Genomic DNA, 18654 nt, shown 5'->3' with positions numbered 1-18654 from the left:
GTTATATTTTGAATATTTAAAAAGACCATTTTTTTGGTTATGAAGGCCAACCATTATTTTGCCAACATTACTATTCTCCATTTTATGTAGGTATGTTGATAAGGACCCGAAATACTATTTCCTCGGTATTATTATTATAAAATTGCATACTAAAATGTATGTAGCTTTTCAATTGACGAGCAGTGTACTTACATCTACCTTATATTTTTTATTATATTTGGTTCGCTCTCATGTAATTTTGTCATCTTGTTTGTAATTTGATTTTTTAACAAACGTCATCTAAAAATCGTTACTTAGGGAAAACATTTATGAACTTGGGATTAAGTGTACCCACGCCTTTATAAATTCATGGGGAATTCATAGTTTAAAGTTATTTGGAACAAGACATTAACAAAAAAAATACCTTAATATAGCCCTGTGTCTTAAGTTAGTAGGTACATTTTTAAAATTCGTTGAAAAGACATTCATTACTGTGCTCATTTATTTTTGATTACAAAAGAAATGCTAAGGACATACCTACTTACTCGTTCCTTTCTTCTTTTAACTAAACATAGCTTTAAATACAAAAATTTAGTTCCATTGGGTGTGAAATGACATGAGTGATATCTTGCTTCCTTCCTTTTTTTTGTGATAAACATTTGTCACTGTTTTGTGTAGCCATGTGCATTTACTTTTTCTATTTTTAGAATAAATACTGTCGCACTCTTACCTATTTTGACTAGGGTGCTTATAAACTAAGTTTACCCACCTAGTTGCAGACACTCGCATTCATATAATAAACAATTATGCCTGCCTAATTCACTGCAGTACTTTTGTGTCATCTTAAAAAAAAAAAAGTAAATAATTGCGTACTGAAATAGAAATAGTACGCGCACGTATAGGCTCTGGGTCCTTTTTTCTTTTACAAGATAAAAAGCCGTGGCTTTTCATTAAGAAATAATGAAGACGACCGGGTTGCAAGGACCTACTCGCAAGATATTCATATATGTACTTTGTATATAGCTTTCTTAATGGTTGCCACAATGGAAAATATTTAATCAATTAATAAATATTTTCTAAACTACATGCATTTATTTTGCATTTTAGTATAAAGACGGGCTATATTATCAATGTTCCCACACCGAGTTGATTTCTTAATATGCAAATTTATTTAAAAATAAAATCTACATTTTACAAACGTAAGTCCCTAATACAATGGCTTGAAAATCAGAAAAACTTTTAAGTTGTTGTTCAAAGACTTCAATACACAACTTGAAATTATATTAGCAAAACTAAGCTCCCGATATTTTCCATATTCTTTTACATACTTAGACATGGTACAAAGTGTAAGTCGTAATTTATTTTCTCGCTTATAGTAAAAAATGATAATGAAAGAAACAAAAAGAATCGAAAAAGTTTACTCAAAAATCTATTTAAAAAATACTCAGAAATCGGTTACACTGGCTTACAGGCAAATTGACAATCAATCCCACTGTTTTTTTTTCGTACGTACTTTGACCTTAAGAACTCGGAAATCACCAAAAAAAAAAAATACGATGGATAGGTTTTTGAGATATGATTTTTCAAGTTTTTTGTCGATATTTTTTCCCAGGATACTAAGTATTCAGGCTATATCTTGAGTAATAAACAACCAATCAGAAAAAAGAACCGGCACCTCAAAGTTGAATATATAAGCTAGAAACACCAGAATAATTTTTCTCGATCACTCCAGGTGTTTAAAAAAAAAATGATTTTTTAAAGAAAATTTTTGACAAAAAAAAAATACTAAAAAGCAAAACCTTTAAATTAGGTACTCATAGTTTTAAATTTTGTATGTATAGAACACTTTCTGGCAAAGACAACAAGATACTTTTCTTCAAAATCTATGGATAAAATATAGCTAAGATCATTTTTGTACCGATAAAAATTTTCGACTCTTTTTGTTATTTTCGAGTTTTTGTCCATAACTTGGAAAGCAAGCCGAATTTGAAAATTATTGTAATGTAATTTCTGTAGATAAATAAATTTCCTATCGATATGTGTAATTAAAAAATTTTTAAATTTAAAATATTGTTAAAAAATTTAAGAAAAACTATTAAAAAAATAGAAAAAATTAAATTTTTAATGTTTTTACTAAATAGTTTATTTGTATGCTTTGAGCATTTATAGATAATTGAGCATGTAAAGAAAAAAAGAAGATAATTTATCTTTTTTTAATACGGCTAAAATTGGATTAAATATGAACTTTCAAAATCTACTGTTTTTTATTTTTTTGCAACATTTCTCTAAATCAAAAAATTTCGTTTTTCTGAAAATTTTTCCTTAATACTCAAAGTCCGATAAATGGGTTTACAAAAAAACAAGAAATCGAAATTGAATGCACCAGTTTCCTGATCTTGGTTTTAGCTTAACAAAACTTGCAAATCGGCATCGAAAAACAATTTTTAAAAATATTTCGTTCCTCAGAATTCCTAGATAGCGGTGTTTTTTTTTTTTTTTTTTTTTTAATTTCAACAAAAGGTTTAAAAGAAGTCTGTTGGTTTGATCCTTGCATTTCTTCAAGTCGTGTATTTGCATAATTAATTTAATAAATTTTTTCAAGAATATTTCCTACAAGAATATGTCTTGCGCGTTTGATTGTTATAATTTTTCAATTTGTTACAAAATTTAGAACAAAAAACGAATTTTTAAAGATTTTCTCGATTTTTGGACCTCAAATATCTATTAAACGGTTAGATAAACGAAAAAAATGTACAAGGCCTTTTTTGTAGAGCGTTCAATTTCCCACAAGAATATGTAAAGAAATTTGCTAAAAAGTCGATTTAAAAAAAAATGATTTTTTTTAGTAGAAGCTTGATGTAAAAATGGAAAATTGCGAAGCGGAGGACCTTCCCATTAATATAAAGAGTTCATATTTGGTGTGTATATTCTAGAGGTGTCTAGCAATCGATTTTTCGGAGTACCAAATCAAAAAAAAAGAATTTGGATTTTTTTGACCCACTCTAATAAATAGTGATCACATCAAAATTCTTGTGAAACCACAACTTACCCCTTAACAAGTGATGAAAAAAAAAATCACTCTCCCCTATCCTATATTAGCGGCTTAATCACAAAGAATTCATATAGGCACACGTTCTTCCAGAAGATCTTCAGCTGTGACTTGTTAAACATTCCATGTTTTCGGGGTGAATATCCATAAATAGATTTGTTTCCTTATAGAGTTTCTATCTTTTTTTTTGTTTTATTAATTAAAACAGTGTGATCGTGTTAGAAGATTATTGTGGGATAAAAGATGTGGATTGAGTTTATGTGTTTTAGGGTCTGGTCTTATTTTGAGTTTGAAGATACCATTTTAGGTATTAGATTTTTAGTTTATTTCGTTAACTCGACTGAAGTTGTTGGTTTTATATCTTTACCTATTCTGCTTAGTGTTTCAGTGAAAAAAAAAATTGGATTTCAAATTTGTACTTTTGCATTCTATCAGGAAGTGCATCCGATTCTGATTTTTCATTAGGTACTTCTAACGCTATTTTTCGTGCTATTAAAACCAATTCACTTCTTAGCCAGGTACAAAAGTTAGATTTATTTCATCTTTTATAAAAAAGCATTTAAAATTATCTAGTTCTTATAAATATTATCTTCCAACTTCGTTTTTCTCAAAAAAGCTTCATTACTAAACTGTTCTACACTTTTCAACACTCTTCTACACTAATATTACACACTAATTCTAACTAACTTGCATGAATTTTTAAAAACACCGTACAAACAAAATTACTAACAACACATCTGCACTAAAACTTCAAATCTCCAACATAACCATTTACCAATAATTTCTTCAATTGCAGTGATCTACTAAAATCCATTGGAACAACTTCAAAACTTCTAACCGAATCGATAAGTGAACGTGTTGCCATGAAAGCTAAAGGTGCCAAACACAAGTTAGACAAAAATTTCAAAACCTCACAAGATCTGATCAATAACTTGAGTGCAGATGCTTCGTGTCGCTTAAAAAATGTTGGCAAAAAAATCAATACAATCGGAAATAACTTTACTCTAACCAAAAAAGATAAAAAGAAAACACCAGCTACTGCAGAATTTGATCCGGAACGACCACAAACTGTTCCTCCAAATGATCCAGTCTTCAAGTCTATTTCTTTTAGCAGTCCCATGAATAAAACAAATGGAGTTGTTGATTTGACTACAAATGGTGATGTAGTTGATGATGGTTCCTATGAAGTTCCTCGAAGTATTAAGGTTCAATCATTGAATGAAGACTATCCATGTCCGTCTTATGAAGATGCAATTGGTAGTTCTGCAACACCAACCACATTTCCAAGGAATACGAATTCTTCGAAATCCTTGATATTACCACGAAATTCTGCTGAACTTCCTGGTAATTCAGAAACTTCCAAACAGCTTAGTAATCCAAATTTGACAAATGATAGCGATAGAAGTTCAGCTGAATTGTCAAGACCGATGCCTAAATTCCCGCCTCCACCACCACCTATATCATCATCATCTTCTAGCCATTCAAAAGATGAAGTAATATATGGCAAGCTTAAACCAATTGCACCTCCAACAAGACAGAAGCGAAGGAAAAACTACGAAGCAATTGAACTTCGAAGAGTTGAAGAAATACCATCTTCAGTACGAGCAACTGTTGATTCAACAGAAATTCGTATAAGAGAAGAAGAAGAAGCCTCACGACTTGAGTCTATAAGGCTAAAAGAAATTATTCGTTTAGAAGAGGCTGCCACGCCCAAGCCAGATCGAAGTGAGTCTTGGGAGTATCACGAAGAACAAGAAGATGCTGATTCTTCATCTCCTGAGCCATTATATGCTAATCATGAAGCTACTTATGGGAAACTCTTCGAAATGGAATCAAGTTCGAATGATCTTTTAACTCCACAAATGAGGAAATTGAACATTAGTTCTGGTAATAGACCATCAGTAAGTTCGTATCGAATGAGTCGTCAACCGGCTGCTGTTAAAGATGTACTCAATGAATTTGATCCATTGATGCTGAATCATCAATCTTCTTCGATTGGTGAAAGTAACAAAAGTAATCAGCTCCTTTTGTTGGAGCATATGCTCCAAGAAGAAACTTATGGTCGAATTCCTAGTTCCCAACAATCAGCTGATGAACAGAGCATTTGTACATCAGAAGAAGACAACAGCAATGTTGCTAGCACATCGGCGGGTGCTGCTGGTTCTTCAGCAGAAGCATGTTTAGCAACAAGTCCGAAAAAAGCCAATATCCGAACAACACCTCCAACAACTCCAACCACACCAACATCAAAGGTGCAAATCATCCATCAGAACCCTAACTTACGATCTGACAGCATGGAAAATATCGTTGAAGAGTGTGAAGTTCAATCATATTTATCTTCAGTTGATGAGAATGAACCATCAACAACAGTTCCTGATTTGGCGCGTCCTTCTCAAAAACAAACAAACTGGTTTGTCAATGATGAAAAGTCCTCACCCAAGATGCGAGAAAATCCTTTCGATAAACTTCAACATTTCGATGGTGAAAGTCCACCAACTTACCTTGAAGCCATATCGGGCTCAGATTCGAAATCTTCATCTTCATACTCACCAGCTGAACTAAAGTCAAGAACTGCTAAATTCTCAAAGAACATGCTATCAAGTATGAAAATTCGTGTCGATGCTCTCAAACGAAAGACAAGTTTTCGTGCGAGTCGCTCGATGGATGTTAAAGTACCCATCACTATGATTCCGAGACCGTCACTGTCACCATACTTGGTTCGCTATGAAGGTCCATTGATTCGTTTTCCCAGTGGTGTCGTTGAGGATATTCTCAAAGAAATTCAAAATCGTAAAGCAATTCTTCGTGATAAGCAATTTCAGACTTTTTTGGATAGTGAAATGAAAAATCCCAAAGAAATTATTCCTCTGGAGAATATCACAACACTACAGTGTGTCAGTAATAGTCGGGTTACAGATAATTCCACACATTTCTATTGTTTCGAATTGACTACATCGATTCCGAAAAATCAATCTTCCCAAATGCAGATGACTAATCCAAATGTTATAATGAGCAGTGGAACATCGGGAAATTGTAAAATGTCCAGAGTTTGTCATTTGTATGGAGTTGGCAAGGAGTCAGAAAGGTATGTTTTGAACAGTTCAATTTGTATTAATTTAAGGCATCTTAAAATAAAGTTTCGAATTCCATGTAGAAGACAAATGTTTAAAGTTTGAGTTAAAAAATACAAAAAACAATAAGTAAAAAATTACGGATTTGTCAAGAAGCCGTTTTAGTTTTAGCGACAACGTAGGAGATTATATTCAAATAAACTGAAACTTTTTGAGATCCTTATAGCTAACCCATTTTTTTACTTGAAATAGTGAGAGAATAAATTAATTTTTCTTACAGTCAGTGAATTAAAGAAACACTATCAACAAAGAAAATTCGAATTTTAATGCAAGTTTGACACAAAATGATTTTTTTACTATTTGACCAATAATTTTTACAATAAACCATAAAGTATAAAATAATGAATTAATGTTAAAAAATAATGTTAAATAATAGTGAAAGTTTCATAACAATCGAATAATTAGTTTTTGGGTACTCGTACTCACCCCCACAAACCCATAAGGTGGTGTTTTGAAAACAAGGCTATTTAGGTTTTGAATATTGAAAAAATAACCGAGCTAATTGTTCGTTTAAGCCTAGCTTATAGTTCAGCTTCCAAGGAAGGGATATCATAAATGTCAAAATATTAGTTTTGAAAAATATCTTATTTTGTTCCGTTTTAGGAACCGAACGAGATTTAACATTTCTCAAGAGAAAGTGCTTTTTCTATATGGCCTTAACTGATCTTACTTATATTTTGAAATCATTAATGTCTCTTATTTTGTCACTCGTCGACTTTCGAGTATTTTTTTAATTTAATTTTAGTTCTATATTTGATGAAATCGACAGGGCAATGAAAACCTCTTGTTTTTTGGTTAATCGTGTTTCAAAAATAGTCGATTCTTAGCCATTACTCCAGTGAAGCATCATAATCGAATTGCATAATTTTTATCTTGCCTTCAATAATAGTTTCAGTTCATCAAAGAAATCATCTTTTATCAATGTCAATTCGGATATCTCGAGATGATTGATGAAGAGCACTTGAAATTCAGCCTTTAGCTGCCACACATTTATCGAATGATTCAGAAATCTTATATCATTTTTTAAATTGATATTAAAATTCTTAAAAAATTAAATTCAAAATATTTTTGTGAGTTATAACATAAAAAGTTTTGATATTCTAAGCAACTTTAATCATGCATTCTTTTACGATTTTATAATTTTTTTTTTGTCCCGGGTTTCGCTCTCAGAAATGTGGTCACCGTACCTATCGTATACAATAAATGAAAAACTAAAAGAAGAGGTTTGTGTATAGCTTTCATACTTGCAGGGCAGCTGCTTGTGTAATCAATTTATATTGAAGGTTTTAAATGAACAACAACAACTTGTGTGTGTTACCACCAAGTTCATAGGCTGGAGTTATAGCTATTTCACGGGGACCAACCCGATCTCCAGACTCCTTTCAGTGGTGCTAAGTCGCTTATGTTCAATTAATTTTGAAAAAAAAAACTAAAATCATCTTAAAAATTATAGAGACAAATTACTTTCAAAGGTAGTTTGTTTTTGTGGAACCACCCATTGAAGAAAATATTTTTTTGAAACATTTTTTGTGTTCGCATTAAAATTGTCCTTGTTTCGGCCCAGTGAGATACAGCTTTAAAAATTTGTTTTCAGTGCTTCTGAATTTTAAATTTCGGCAACATAAAATTTTTGAGAGTTTGTTCAAATAAAATTTAAAACATCGAGCCATTTAAATCACAGCTTCGCTATCTTCATATTTTGTCTACTTTATCCTATTTACTTAACTGCTTCTCCTTAAGGCTCCACATTTTCATGCCCCCATCTTTATCCCAAACCTTGATGGGCATTCTGATTTCTTCAATATTGAACACGATAATATTCACCTGGTATTACCATTTGAACATGGTATAGATATTTTAAGAAAGGAGCCCCATAAAAAGGGTATATCATACAGCGTTCCGATACGACCCCAAAAAAAAGGAGGCTTTAAAAATTCTATTACAAGCTCATGCAAAAAACAGCATTATGTTGGTTCCGTGGCAGAGTTTTGATACTCTCACCATCGAGGCCAGCGATTGCTTTTTGTAGTTGTATGAAAACATCGATTTTAAGACCTAATTTAAACCACTTTGAGCCATCACTCAAACTAATTTCATCAACGTAAAATTTTAAGGTTGCAGGTCCTTGATCAACCATACAGGTTCCCCGTTACAAACAGTATTTGAAGTATATATTAAGAAATTCTAATGTCAAGTTGTTTATTGTATGTGTTTCATGTTTTCAAAAATCTTTTTGTGCATGCGGATTATAAACTAGGCTAATCGTCAACTTTTTTTGAAGCTTCTTAAAAAATTAGTGATTTTCAATTGTATTTTCCTCTAAAATGTCAATTTTATCATATTTCCTCAATAAAGTATTTGGCATAGTGCTGTTACATAGATTTTCATTTCTTTTACTTAATATTTTAATTCTGACCGCCTTCGTTTAAATGCATACATTTACATTTTTTTTTGTTTATCTCCTTATCAATTTTCATTGGCTTGTTGATACAAAGTAGCTTATCTCTTATTTATGACCAAAAATTATTTGTGAATTGTGATGATGTTTTCGATAAGGTCTTAATGGTCACATAAACAAATATTAATTTTAATAATTCTTTTAATTTTTCAATTGTTTTGACTGATACCGAGCGGTTTTGCATTTCCGTTTCAGTATTTTACTGTGTGTGATAGGCTTTGTATTGGTCAAGTGGGATATTGTTGAAATAAAAATAGCCTCGACATTCGTCATTTATAAATTGTGTTTCATCTTTATCGGCAGATATCGATAATGGTAGCCCGAATTTTAAAAATTATTATTTACATTTAGTTAATTCAGAAGAATCAATCTTCTTTTCATAATTTATGAAGTTATGTAGGTACAAAACATACGTTTATTCTAGGGAAGAAAATGTTACGCATACGCCATAGTGACCCTTAAACATAATAATTTTGCTTTTTCATCAAAATTAAAACATCATTAAGAAGCTGTAGCTTAGTTGGTTAATATTATCCAATAAAGTTTTTAAACACCTAAAAGAAATATGTGTAAACTTGTATTATATTTTATAATTAACAGATCAGTTTGGATGCAAAAAATCATGGAAAGCTTGACGAACGTTTTTCCAGCAAAGTATACCTGCAATTATTATCGAGCAGGATGGTGCTATCTGAAGGTAATACATATTCTTTAATATAATTTCTTTGTATTTAATTTCATATTTTTAAATTTAGAACTCAATAACATCCGAATGGAGTGGAACATGGCTGCTTTTGAAGAAGAACAAACGACACTTAATTTTTGTAAGTGAATCGAACACAAATATTGAAAAGATGGATCTGCGAAAAGCTAGATGCATAGGTAAGTTCAATAACTTAATTTTGTCTAGCTAAACTTAAATATTTTACCTACTTACAGTGTTGAAAGAAAACGATGAGTCTATAGAAAATCTGCACGTAGAAAGGGGTCCGATTCTTATGATCGATTGCCCGCCATACACCGTCTATATGATTATGACATCCGGACGAGAAACTAAAATATGGCGTCATATTATCCGAGAAGTCGCTCATAATAATGGATCAACATTAAATGAACAACAACTAACCAAATTTGATGTTCCTGTTTTGGTTGACAAGTGCATAAACTTCGTCTACATACATGGATCAATGTCAGAAGGAATCTATCGTAAATCAGGCTCGGAAAACTCAATTTTAAAATTATTATCTCAATTCCGTGCTGATGCATTTAATGTTGAAATAACACGCAATGAATTCAATGAGCATGATGTTGCTAACGCACTGAAGCGTTTCATGCGTGACTTACCAGTTCGATTACTGGGAAAAACGTCTGAAAGCTTTATAGCCATAACCGCCCTTGATTCAGTACAAACAAAAATTGAATCATATAAAGAACTGCTAAGTCGATTGCATGTTATTGAAAGGGAAACTTTGAAAAAGATTATTGGTCATCTGGCATTTATAAATTCTCAGAAGCAAAAGAACAAAATGGGTGTGAATAATTTGGCAATGATTTGGGGTCCAACGCTGTTGCAAAATGCGGTAATTAAATTCTAATAAGAAATTTTAACGAAAGTGATTCAAATTATATATGTATTTTTTTAGGTGGAAGAAATGACTTATTCACAGAAAGAAGCTGATGTCATTGTGGATTTGGTTAATCTTTATAAACATCTATTTCCATTTACTGAAGATGAAATTGTAACTTTGATATTTTATTATAAAATTTTAATTATTATTTAATTAATATTTTGTTTTACAGAAACGGGAACAAGAAATGCTTGTGTGCCTTCAAAAGTATTATTCTGCAGCTGAAACTTTCACGGATGCTGTGAAAAAGTCTGGAGATTTGAAAATGTGGATAACACTTCACAACAATTCTAATACTACATCTGAAACGGAGGTAAAATGTGAAGAGTATTTTTGTAGAGAGTAATAAATAGGCTGCTTTCACTAGACTCCAAATGAGATAATTTCGCAACAAGGTCAGCTCGAATTTTAAATTAATTAAAAAAAAATCCTATAAGATTTGACATTCGAAATGACTTAATTTGCGAAATTTTCTCATTTGGACTTTAGTGAAAACAGCTTAAAAGAGTAAGCTAATACCTCCGAACACACCTACAAGAATTAAATCATTTAGGAATGATATTGGCCAATTTTTCTTAAATTCGTTTAATTTGAACTATCATTTAAGGGTAAACAAAATAATCAGCAAGTGTAACTGTCACTGTTTACCTATTTATTTTATTTTTTAGCTAATGGGCCTTAGATTTTTAAGTAAAAATATAACTAAGGCTTTACAGTTCGAATTCTTAAAACAATCGTGTCCTAAGTAAATGGTCTTGAGTTTGAAAACCAAGCCAATGGCCAAAATTTTTGATTAATTTTTCCAAGGCTCACTTTCTAATAGAACGCTTCAGTAACTGAAAAAAAAAATGTTGAATTACAAATTATGAATTCAGTTTTGCTAGCCAGTTTAGATGTCTTAAAATACAGAACATTAATCCAGTCAAATAAGGGTTTAACCTCGGAATGAATGTTAGTAGAAATTTTTTTTGCTCAATATCTTCCTTTTGCCATTCTATAACATATCTCAAAAGTCTAGAAAAATCTCATGTCCGCTTGTCGCGATTTCAAGGTCAAATCGCGAAATGGAGATTTTCAAAATTAGCAAAAATAGGCTATGGTATTATATACATATATGATACATGATTTCAAGGTATTTTTTAATGCTGATTCCAAAAAATCTAAAATCAAGACAATCTGACGTCTCTGGAAAAAGTTATACCTGTTTTTCATCTGTCAACTCAAATTATTATAACAGTTGCAAACTTACTGCCGAAAACCCCTAAAAGTTATGGTAGATGAACCAAATTTTGCATGAAGATTTTAGAATCCATCATTATTAAAAATCAAAACAATCCATTACAAAAAATATATATACCTACGAAATAATGGTATTTTTTGATGAAGGGGCAAATTTTAGGATATGCACTAAAGAAGATTCTTGTTCATCTTAGGAATAAGTGCTAATAGGCTAATTTTTTCATTTTAATCTTTGTTTGGATATTCTTTAAGTACCCTCAAAAATCTAAAAAAAATCTCATGTCCGCAAGTCCTAATCTTCTTGGTTTGAAGATAAGGTGCAGATTTTAAAAAATTGAAAAACTACACTTCAGATATTTGTGTCAGATCAACATGAATAAGGTGCATTACTTTTCAGGGATGGTCAGGTTGACTTGTTTGTGAGTTTTGTTGGAATAATTGTTAAAAAATACCTTTAAATCATGTCGCTTATGTTGATATACATATAAAAATTTAAACTTTTCTTATTAATTTTTTAAAATCTGCAACTTATCTTCAAACCAAGAAAATTAGGACCTGCGGACATGAGATTTTTTTTAGATTTTTGAGGGTACTTAAAGAATATCCAAACAAAGATTAAAATGAAAAAATTAGCCTATTAGCACTTATTCCTAAGATGAACAAGAATCTTCTTTAGTGCATATCCTAAAATTTGCCCCTTCATCAAAAAATACCATTATTTCATAGGTATATATATTTTTTGTAATGGATTGTTTTGATTTTTAATAATGATGGATTCTAAAATCTTCATGCAAAATTTGGTTCGTCTACCATAACTTTTAGGGGTTTTCGGCAGTAAATTTGCAACTGTTATAATAATATGAGTTGACAGATGAAAAACAGGTATAACTTTTTCCAGAGACGTCAGATTGTCTTGATTTTAGATTTTTTGGAATCAGCATTAAAAAATACCTTGAAATCATGTATCATATATGTATATAATACCATAGCCTATTTTTGCTAATTTTGAAAATCTCCATTTCGCGATTTGACCTTGAAATCGCGACAAGCGGACATGAGATTTTTCTAGACTTTTGAGATATGTTATAGAATGGCAAAAGGAAGATATTGAGCAAAAAAAATTTCTACTAACATTCATTCCGAGATTTACCCTTTTTTTCTCCTTATTTGACTGTATTACATATATTTTTCTCATTTTGACTGTTAACAAAATAATTTAAACTAAAGAAAAATACCAAATTTTTTTCATTCTCTCAATTGTGCCTCGAAAGGGTTATAGGCTATTGATTATGTAGTTTAGAAAGGAACTAAGACGTTCACGAGTTTTTATTGCAGGAATCGTTCAATGGGTTATAAAAGAACATAAAACCGCGGAGTGCTATTAAATGAGAGGGTGGAAACTGAAGATAGGGGTGCAAAAGCCCCCTTTTTGGTTTTTTCAATATACCTCGTAAACCAAGCAAAATTTTGATATATTGTCTATACAACTTTTTGTAGAGAATTAAATTTCCAATTGGAATAAGGTTTTTTAAAAATTGAAAAAAAAATTTCCCTACCGAAACAATCATAAAAAAAATATCAAAAAAATCGATTTTTTGAGATTTTTTGCTTTTTTAGTTGTACATTTTTTTTGGGTTGAGATAGACATAAACATTGTTCTAAAGAAAAAAATAAGATTAAATTTCCTTCAAAATGCTGTACTCACTAAATTTTTTCATTGAAAATTGACCGAAATATGGCCATTTTAATCTATCTTTTTTTCGTATTTTTAGTTTTACTTAAGTAAAACAGAAACATTTGAGGGAAAGTACGATTACTTAAGCACTAAGAACTAAAATAATGAGATTTTGTAGAGGGGTTAAATACAATCATTGTTTACTATTTGAGGGAGGGTCAATGTCCCCCCGTTTTGGAGGGAGGGGCAATTTTCTAAAAAAAAATACTTAAAATTAAAAAAAATTATTAAAAAACAACGGCAACACTTACAGTCTTGATTGATACTTTTTTCAAAAGCTAGAATTATAAATTTAATATTAATTTTAAAATGAAGTTATTTTAATCAATTCTTTTTGAAATACCCGATTTCAAAGTCAAAACTTGTAAAAAAAATGTTTAAAAAGCACATTGAGTACAATTTTCACAAAGACTGTCTACTTCAATACGACAAAGTAAACTGCCTTAATTGATTTCTTATCAAATCATGAAAATCATAATGTTCCTATGCCTTCTACTTTTTGAGAAAATTGAAAAATAGACAAAATACTTTCTTTATCGGAATCACTCGTTTATTTCAAAAAGAATTGATTAAAATAACTTAATTTTAAAATTAATATTAAGATTATAATTCTAGCTTTTGAAAAAAGTATCAATCAAAACTGTAAGTGTTGCCGTTGTTTTTTAATATTTTTTTTTAATTTTAAGTATTTTTTTTAGAAAATTTCCCCTCCCTCCAAAACGGGGGGACATTGACCCTCCCTCAAATAGTAAACAATGATTGTATTTAACCCCTCTACAAAGTCTCATTATCAGTTCTTGGTGCTTAAGTAATCGTACTTTCCCCTCAAATGTTTCTGTTTTACTTAAGTAAAACTAAAAATGCGAAAAACGATATATTAAAATGGCCATACTTTGGTCAATTTCAATGAAAAAATTTAGTGAGTACAGCATTTTGAAGGAAATTTAATCTTCTTTTTTTCTTTGGAGCAATGTTTATGTCTATCTCAACCCAAAAAAAATGTACAACTAAAAAAGCAAAAAAGCTCAAAAAATCGATTTTTTTGATATTTTTTTTATGATTGTTTCGACTATTTTGGTATGGAAATTTTTTTTTCAAATTTTTAAAAAACATTATTCCAATTTGAAATTTAATTCTCTACTAAAAGTTGTGTAGACAATATATCAAAATTTTGCTTGGTTTACGAGGTATATTGAAAAAACCAAAAAGGGGGCTTTTGCACCCCTATCTTCAGTTTCCACCCTCTCATTTAATAGCACTCCGCGGTTTTATCTTCTTTTATAACCCATTGAACGATTCCTGCAATAAAAACCCGTGAACGTCTTAGTTCCTTATTACCCTGTTTTTTTCGACATAATCAATAGCCTATTAAGGAGAACGAGGTTCTATCTTGGTACCGAACACAGTTAGTTTTTCCAAGCTTTCGGTATAGTTGTTTTTATCTTTCTTTAGGTCTAAAAATGATAATGTTTCTTAGATCTTCAATTTCAATTTGAGACGAAAAAAAGGTTCAAATTTAAAGACTTTTGGGCACTTTTATCTCCTTAGTTGTTTTACCTCACTCATTTAAATGGAACTGCAGTATGGAAAAGTTCTTTCCTTGTATATTGTATATATTCTGCTATTCAATTCATGTAAATCTTTTGATTCACGTCAGATTGGTTTTGAAAAAAAAAAAATATTTTTTGATAGTAAACATTTCTTTCGTTTTGGGGATTTTGTTTCCCTGGAAATATATTTTTTCTTTCAGAATTTTTTGTGCGATCGTGAATCTCCCTATGATTTTTTTTTTTTTTTTTCAGAGAACAGAAATCGTATGAAATGACAGTTTAATTCCCCTGTAAAAATTCTCCGAGGGAAACATTTTTTGTAGATCGTTTTCGTTTTCATGTTTGAAGCAAGAGAAAAATCCATATAAATTTTTTTTTACTGACGATAGTCCTTTTTTTGTTAAAATTTAGTTTCAACATCTTATTTTTCGAAGTTCACTGTTCACGTAGATCGCATAACAAAATAAGTTTGTATGTTATTTTCTAAATTCGGTCTTAAATTATACTCGTACAAATCAAAAATTCATCGCAGAAAAGTCGTCAAAATTGTTGATAATTATACAAATCCAAGAAACAGCATAGTTAAACGTTTAAATTTTTTTTTATTGATTTGGTTTTCTTTGTGGAATTTGTTTCCAAAATTTTGTAAATACATATCTGTATTATTCATTGAATAGGAACAGTTTTGTCTAAATCCAAGTTCGACCCCCTTTATGCTACCAATTTAGCTAAATTTCTAACTTAAATACTGTTTTGAACAAGGAAAGAGATTTTTGGGACTAAATTTGTTAGGCTGGAGAAATTTTGTACTCTCTCTCGAGCACTCACTTCTACGGAAAATAGCACAATTTTTTACGTTGGGAACAGCTTATGACTAAACTCGGAGTTTTCAGACTGAGACTGTTCAAAATAGCAATTTTCTTATTAAACACCAAAAACGTGCACTTTTCTTTTCCAAACAGATCACAACTATTGAGTGAAGTGAAATTAGAATCATTTGATACCTACAATGATTGGCAAATCCTAGGTGATGCGTTTAGAAATATATCCTCAAGGTGTCGAAGAAAAGTGTAAGACAACATTATTTTGAATTACCCCCTGTGGGGCGTGGGCCCCACGTTGTGAAACACTGCTTTAAGCTCTATTCATAAATGAAACCAAAAGCTTCTTTAATTTCTGGTTGCTGTGCTATTTGTAGATACTTTGTTCAAAATTTGTATTTAAAAGAAATAGATTGTGGTCGAAAATTTGTTCACAAACAAAATTGAAAATTTTATTAAAACAGCGGAATAATTTTCTCTGAAAAACGATTTTGAGTTTTTTAAATTTCTTGCAGTGGCAAAAATGTATCCAATGAGTCTTTAACTGTAAGCACAATTTTTATAAACGATATTGTAGGTATAAATTTTCAGATAATTCCGAATTAAAGTTAAGATTATTTATTTAATTTGCATTTAATACGATAAATCATACATTCAAATATGCCTGTTTGTCTCAAAACAATTTATTTATTATTTTTTTTGGAACTAATTTCATAGTGTGAATATCATTAACCTGTTTTTTGTCCGCTATGTAAAAGCTAACTTCTTCAGTATGATAAAATTTACTTTATTTACTTTCAGGAAAAAGACCAAGTCAACGTAACAATAACACCAACTAAAACTGCCTATGAAATATGCCAAGAATTGGCACCGAAAATGAATGCCTCGACACACGAGGTTACCCTCTACGAAGTTATTCTCAATGGAAACTTAGAGCGACCACTTCATCATGATACAAAAGTATTCGATGCAGTCTTGAATTGGTCTTACTGGCCCGAAGAAGATCGAAAGCACAACAATTTAGTTTTAAAACCTATCGATATGCTTAAAGATGTCCAAAGAGCCGTTAAAAATTTGGCAACTGTTACTCCTGGCAAGGAGCTTAAGTTTGCCGACAATAAAACCAAATCCTTAAAATGGTATCATGTTGAGTTGAGAGATGGAAAAATTGTTATATTAAAAAGAGAAAAGAACGGTGCTCTAACAATCGTCAGAGAAATCTTTTTGCATTCCGTTACTGCCTATTTGGGTTGTGAAAAGAAAAGAGATTCTCAATGGACTTGGGCTATAACTTTTGTCGAAAGCAATAAGAAACAAATTTTAAGGTATAATCAAATTTTTTTTTTGAAAAAGAATAGTTTTATAAAAACAAATTTCATTTCTAGGTCTCGCGATTCACCATTTATAGGACATGTGATAGCAGGAAGTGAATGGGTTGACAAGACTATATGGTTCTCTAGCATTTGGTACAGTTTGTATGGTGAAAGTATACTGCCACCAGCTGAAATAATAATGAAATAGTTTATTTTTTTTTTTAAATATTTAATCTAAATTAAAAAAACAAATTTAAAACAAAAATAATTATTATCTTACTAGTTTTTGTAAGTATTGTAAAATTATGTGATACCAAAAAAAATACGAAAAAAAAGTTTTTTTTTACTGCACAAGCGTATTCATTAAAATGCATAAATCAAGCACTTAGCATAAAATCAAATTTTATTATTATTATAAAATATAAAGTCTTTTTTTTTTAAATTAAGCTTGCCCATTATTATTATATTCATTTCGTTGCGACACATCTTGATGGTATTCTTTATAAAATTATTAAATTTATAATATTATTGTATTTACAAATAAAAATTCATGCTAAGAAATTAAAAGAATAAAAATATACAATTTACACTTTTGTAAGAAAATGTTTGTTTTAAAAAAAGTTTTAAATTACTCACGAGGTATAAGGCTGTTTTCTTTTCCTAATCTGTTAATCGTTTCTTTTTTTTTTCTTCAAAACAAAGACCTTCTTGTCCTGGAACAAAAGAACTTACAAGTTAACCAGTGCCAAAGCAGTTTTCAGAGGCCAAAAGTTGAAAAAAATGGTTAAAAGAATATGAACTATGAATGATAAGGGAATTTAAGAAGTATTTTTCGTACGTATAGTTAGATCACGACAGATAGCCGGAAGCGGTGTATTTTTTTTTTGATTGAAATAACAAAGCTGTAGAAAACTAAGAGATCCACAACTTTTATTGTTTTATTTTTCTACATTACCTCAAAAATATTGAGGTATAATGTTTTTTTTTTATGTAAGGGACCAGTTCAATGTTTTTGCCTCGGGTTCTTACAGTAAAGTGTGAGTAAAGCTTTATTCGAACAAAAAGACGTTACTGTCAGGTGTGAATGTTGTATTTGTTTTTATTACTTTAATAGCGGTTAAATAAGATGGTAAAAAAAGCGTTTGAATGTAGAATAGCAGAAAAAAACTATAAAATTTCAAAACTAAGTTATGGACGGTTTTCTAAAACGAAAAATGAAAAAGACCTTCAATAAAGACAGTTTTTATTATAGATATGAATATTTTTTGACAATTTTAAAGATGTCACTAGAAAGATAATAAAAAAAAGTTAAGCATCTGTAACGGATTTCGAAATAATATGTATGATTTTATGAAAAATGCCTACTTCTTAGCTCTTTTCATTTAATTTTTAAGAATTTTTTAAAACATTCTCAAAAAATCAGAAATTATAGGCATTACTGATTCGCATGCATGGATTTCTAAACTGATATTTGACTGAATGACAGGAAAAAACTAGTAGGCACAGCGCACAGGAACATAATGGTTTTCAGTGTTTGATAAGAAATTAATTGAAACAGTTTACTTCATCGACCAATTTCGTATTGGAATGCACAATCTTGACAAAAATAGTATTCAATGTATTTTTTAGACTTATTTTTCCCTAATGTTGACTTTGAAATCGATTATTCCGAAAACAATTGATTTAAAAACTTTCTGGATTTTAAAAAAGGTATTATTGACAATAACAACTGTAAGTAGATATTGCCGTTG

At 30.3% G+C, this 18654-nt stretch overlaps 1 protein-coding gene across 1 annotated transcript in view; it reads left to right on the top strand.

Moving 5' to 3' along the window:
- Positions 1-17407, top strand: part of LOC129908551 (uncharacterized) — a 46813-nt gene extending 29406 nt beyond the window's left edge. The window contains exons 3-10 of the mRNA XM_055985131.1: positions 3825-6113; positions 9218-9314; positions 9373-9499; positions 9557-10197; positions 10261-10356; positions 10418-10558; positions 16392-16915; positions 16976-17407. Coding sequence (XP_055841106.1) covers positions 3825-6113; positions 9218-9314; positions 9373-9499; positions 9557-10197; positions 10261-10356; positions 10418-10558; positions 16392-16915; positions 16976-17111 — 4051 coding nt within the window. The 3' untranslated portion in view covers positions 17112-17407. The remainder of the gene's footprint in view (positions 1-3824; positions 6114-9217; positions 9315-9372; positions 9500-9556; positions 10198-10260; positions 10357-10417; positions 10559-16391; positions 16916-16975) is intronic.
- Positions 17408-18654: the final 1247 nt, after the last annotated feature.

Source organism: Episyrphus balteatus, chromosome 2, assembly GCF_945859705.1.
Source record: "Episyrphus balteatus chromosome 2, idEpiBalt1.1, whole genome shotgun sequence".
NCBI classification, from domain to species: domain Eukaryota; kingdom Metazoa; phylum Arthropoda; class Insecta; order Diptera; family Syrphidae; genus Episyrphus; species Episyrphus balteatus.
Note: the sequence above shows the minus strand (reverse complement) of the source record. Positions and strands in the feature narration are given on the sequence as shown.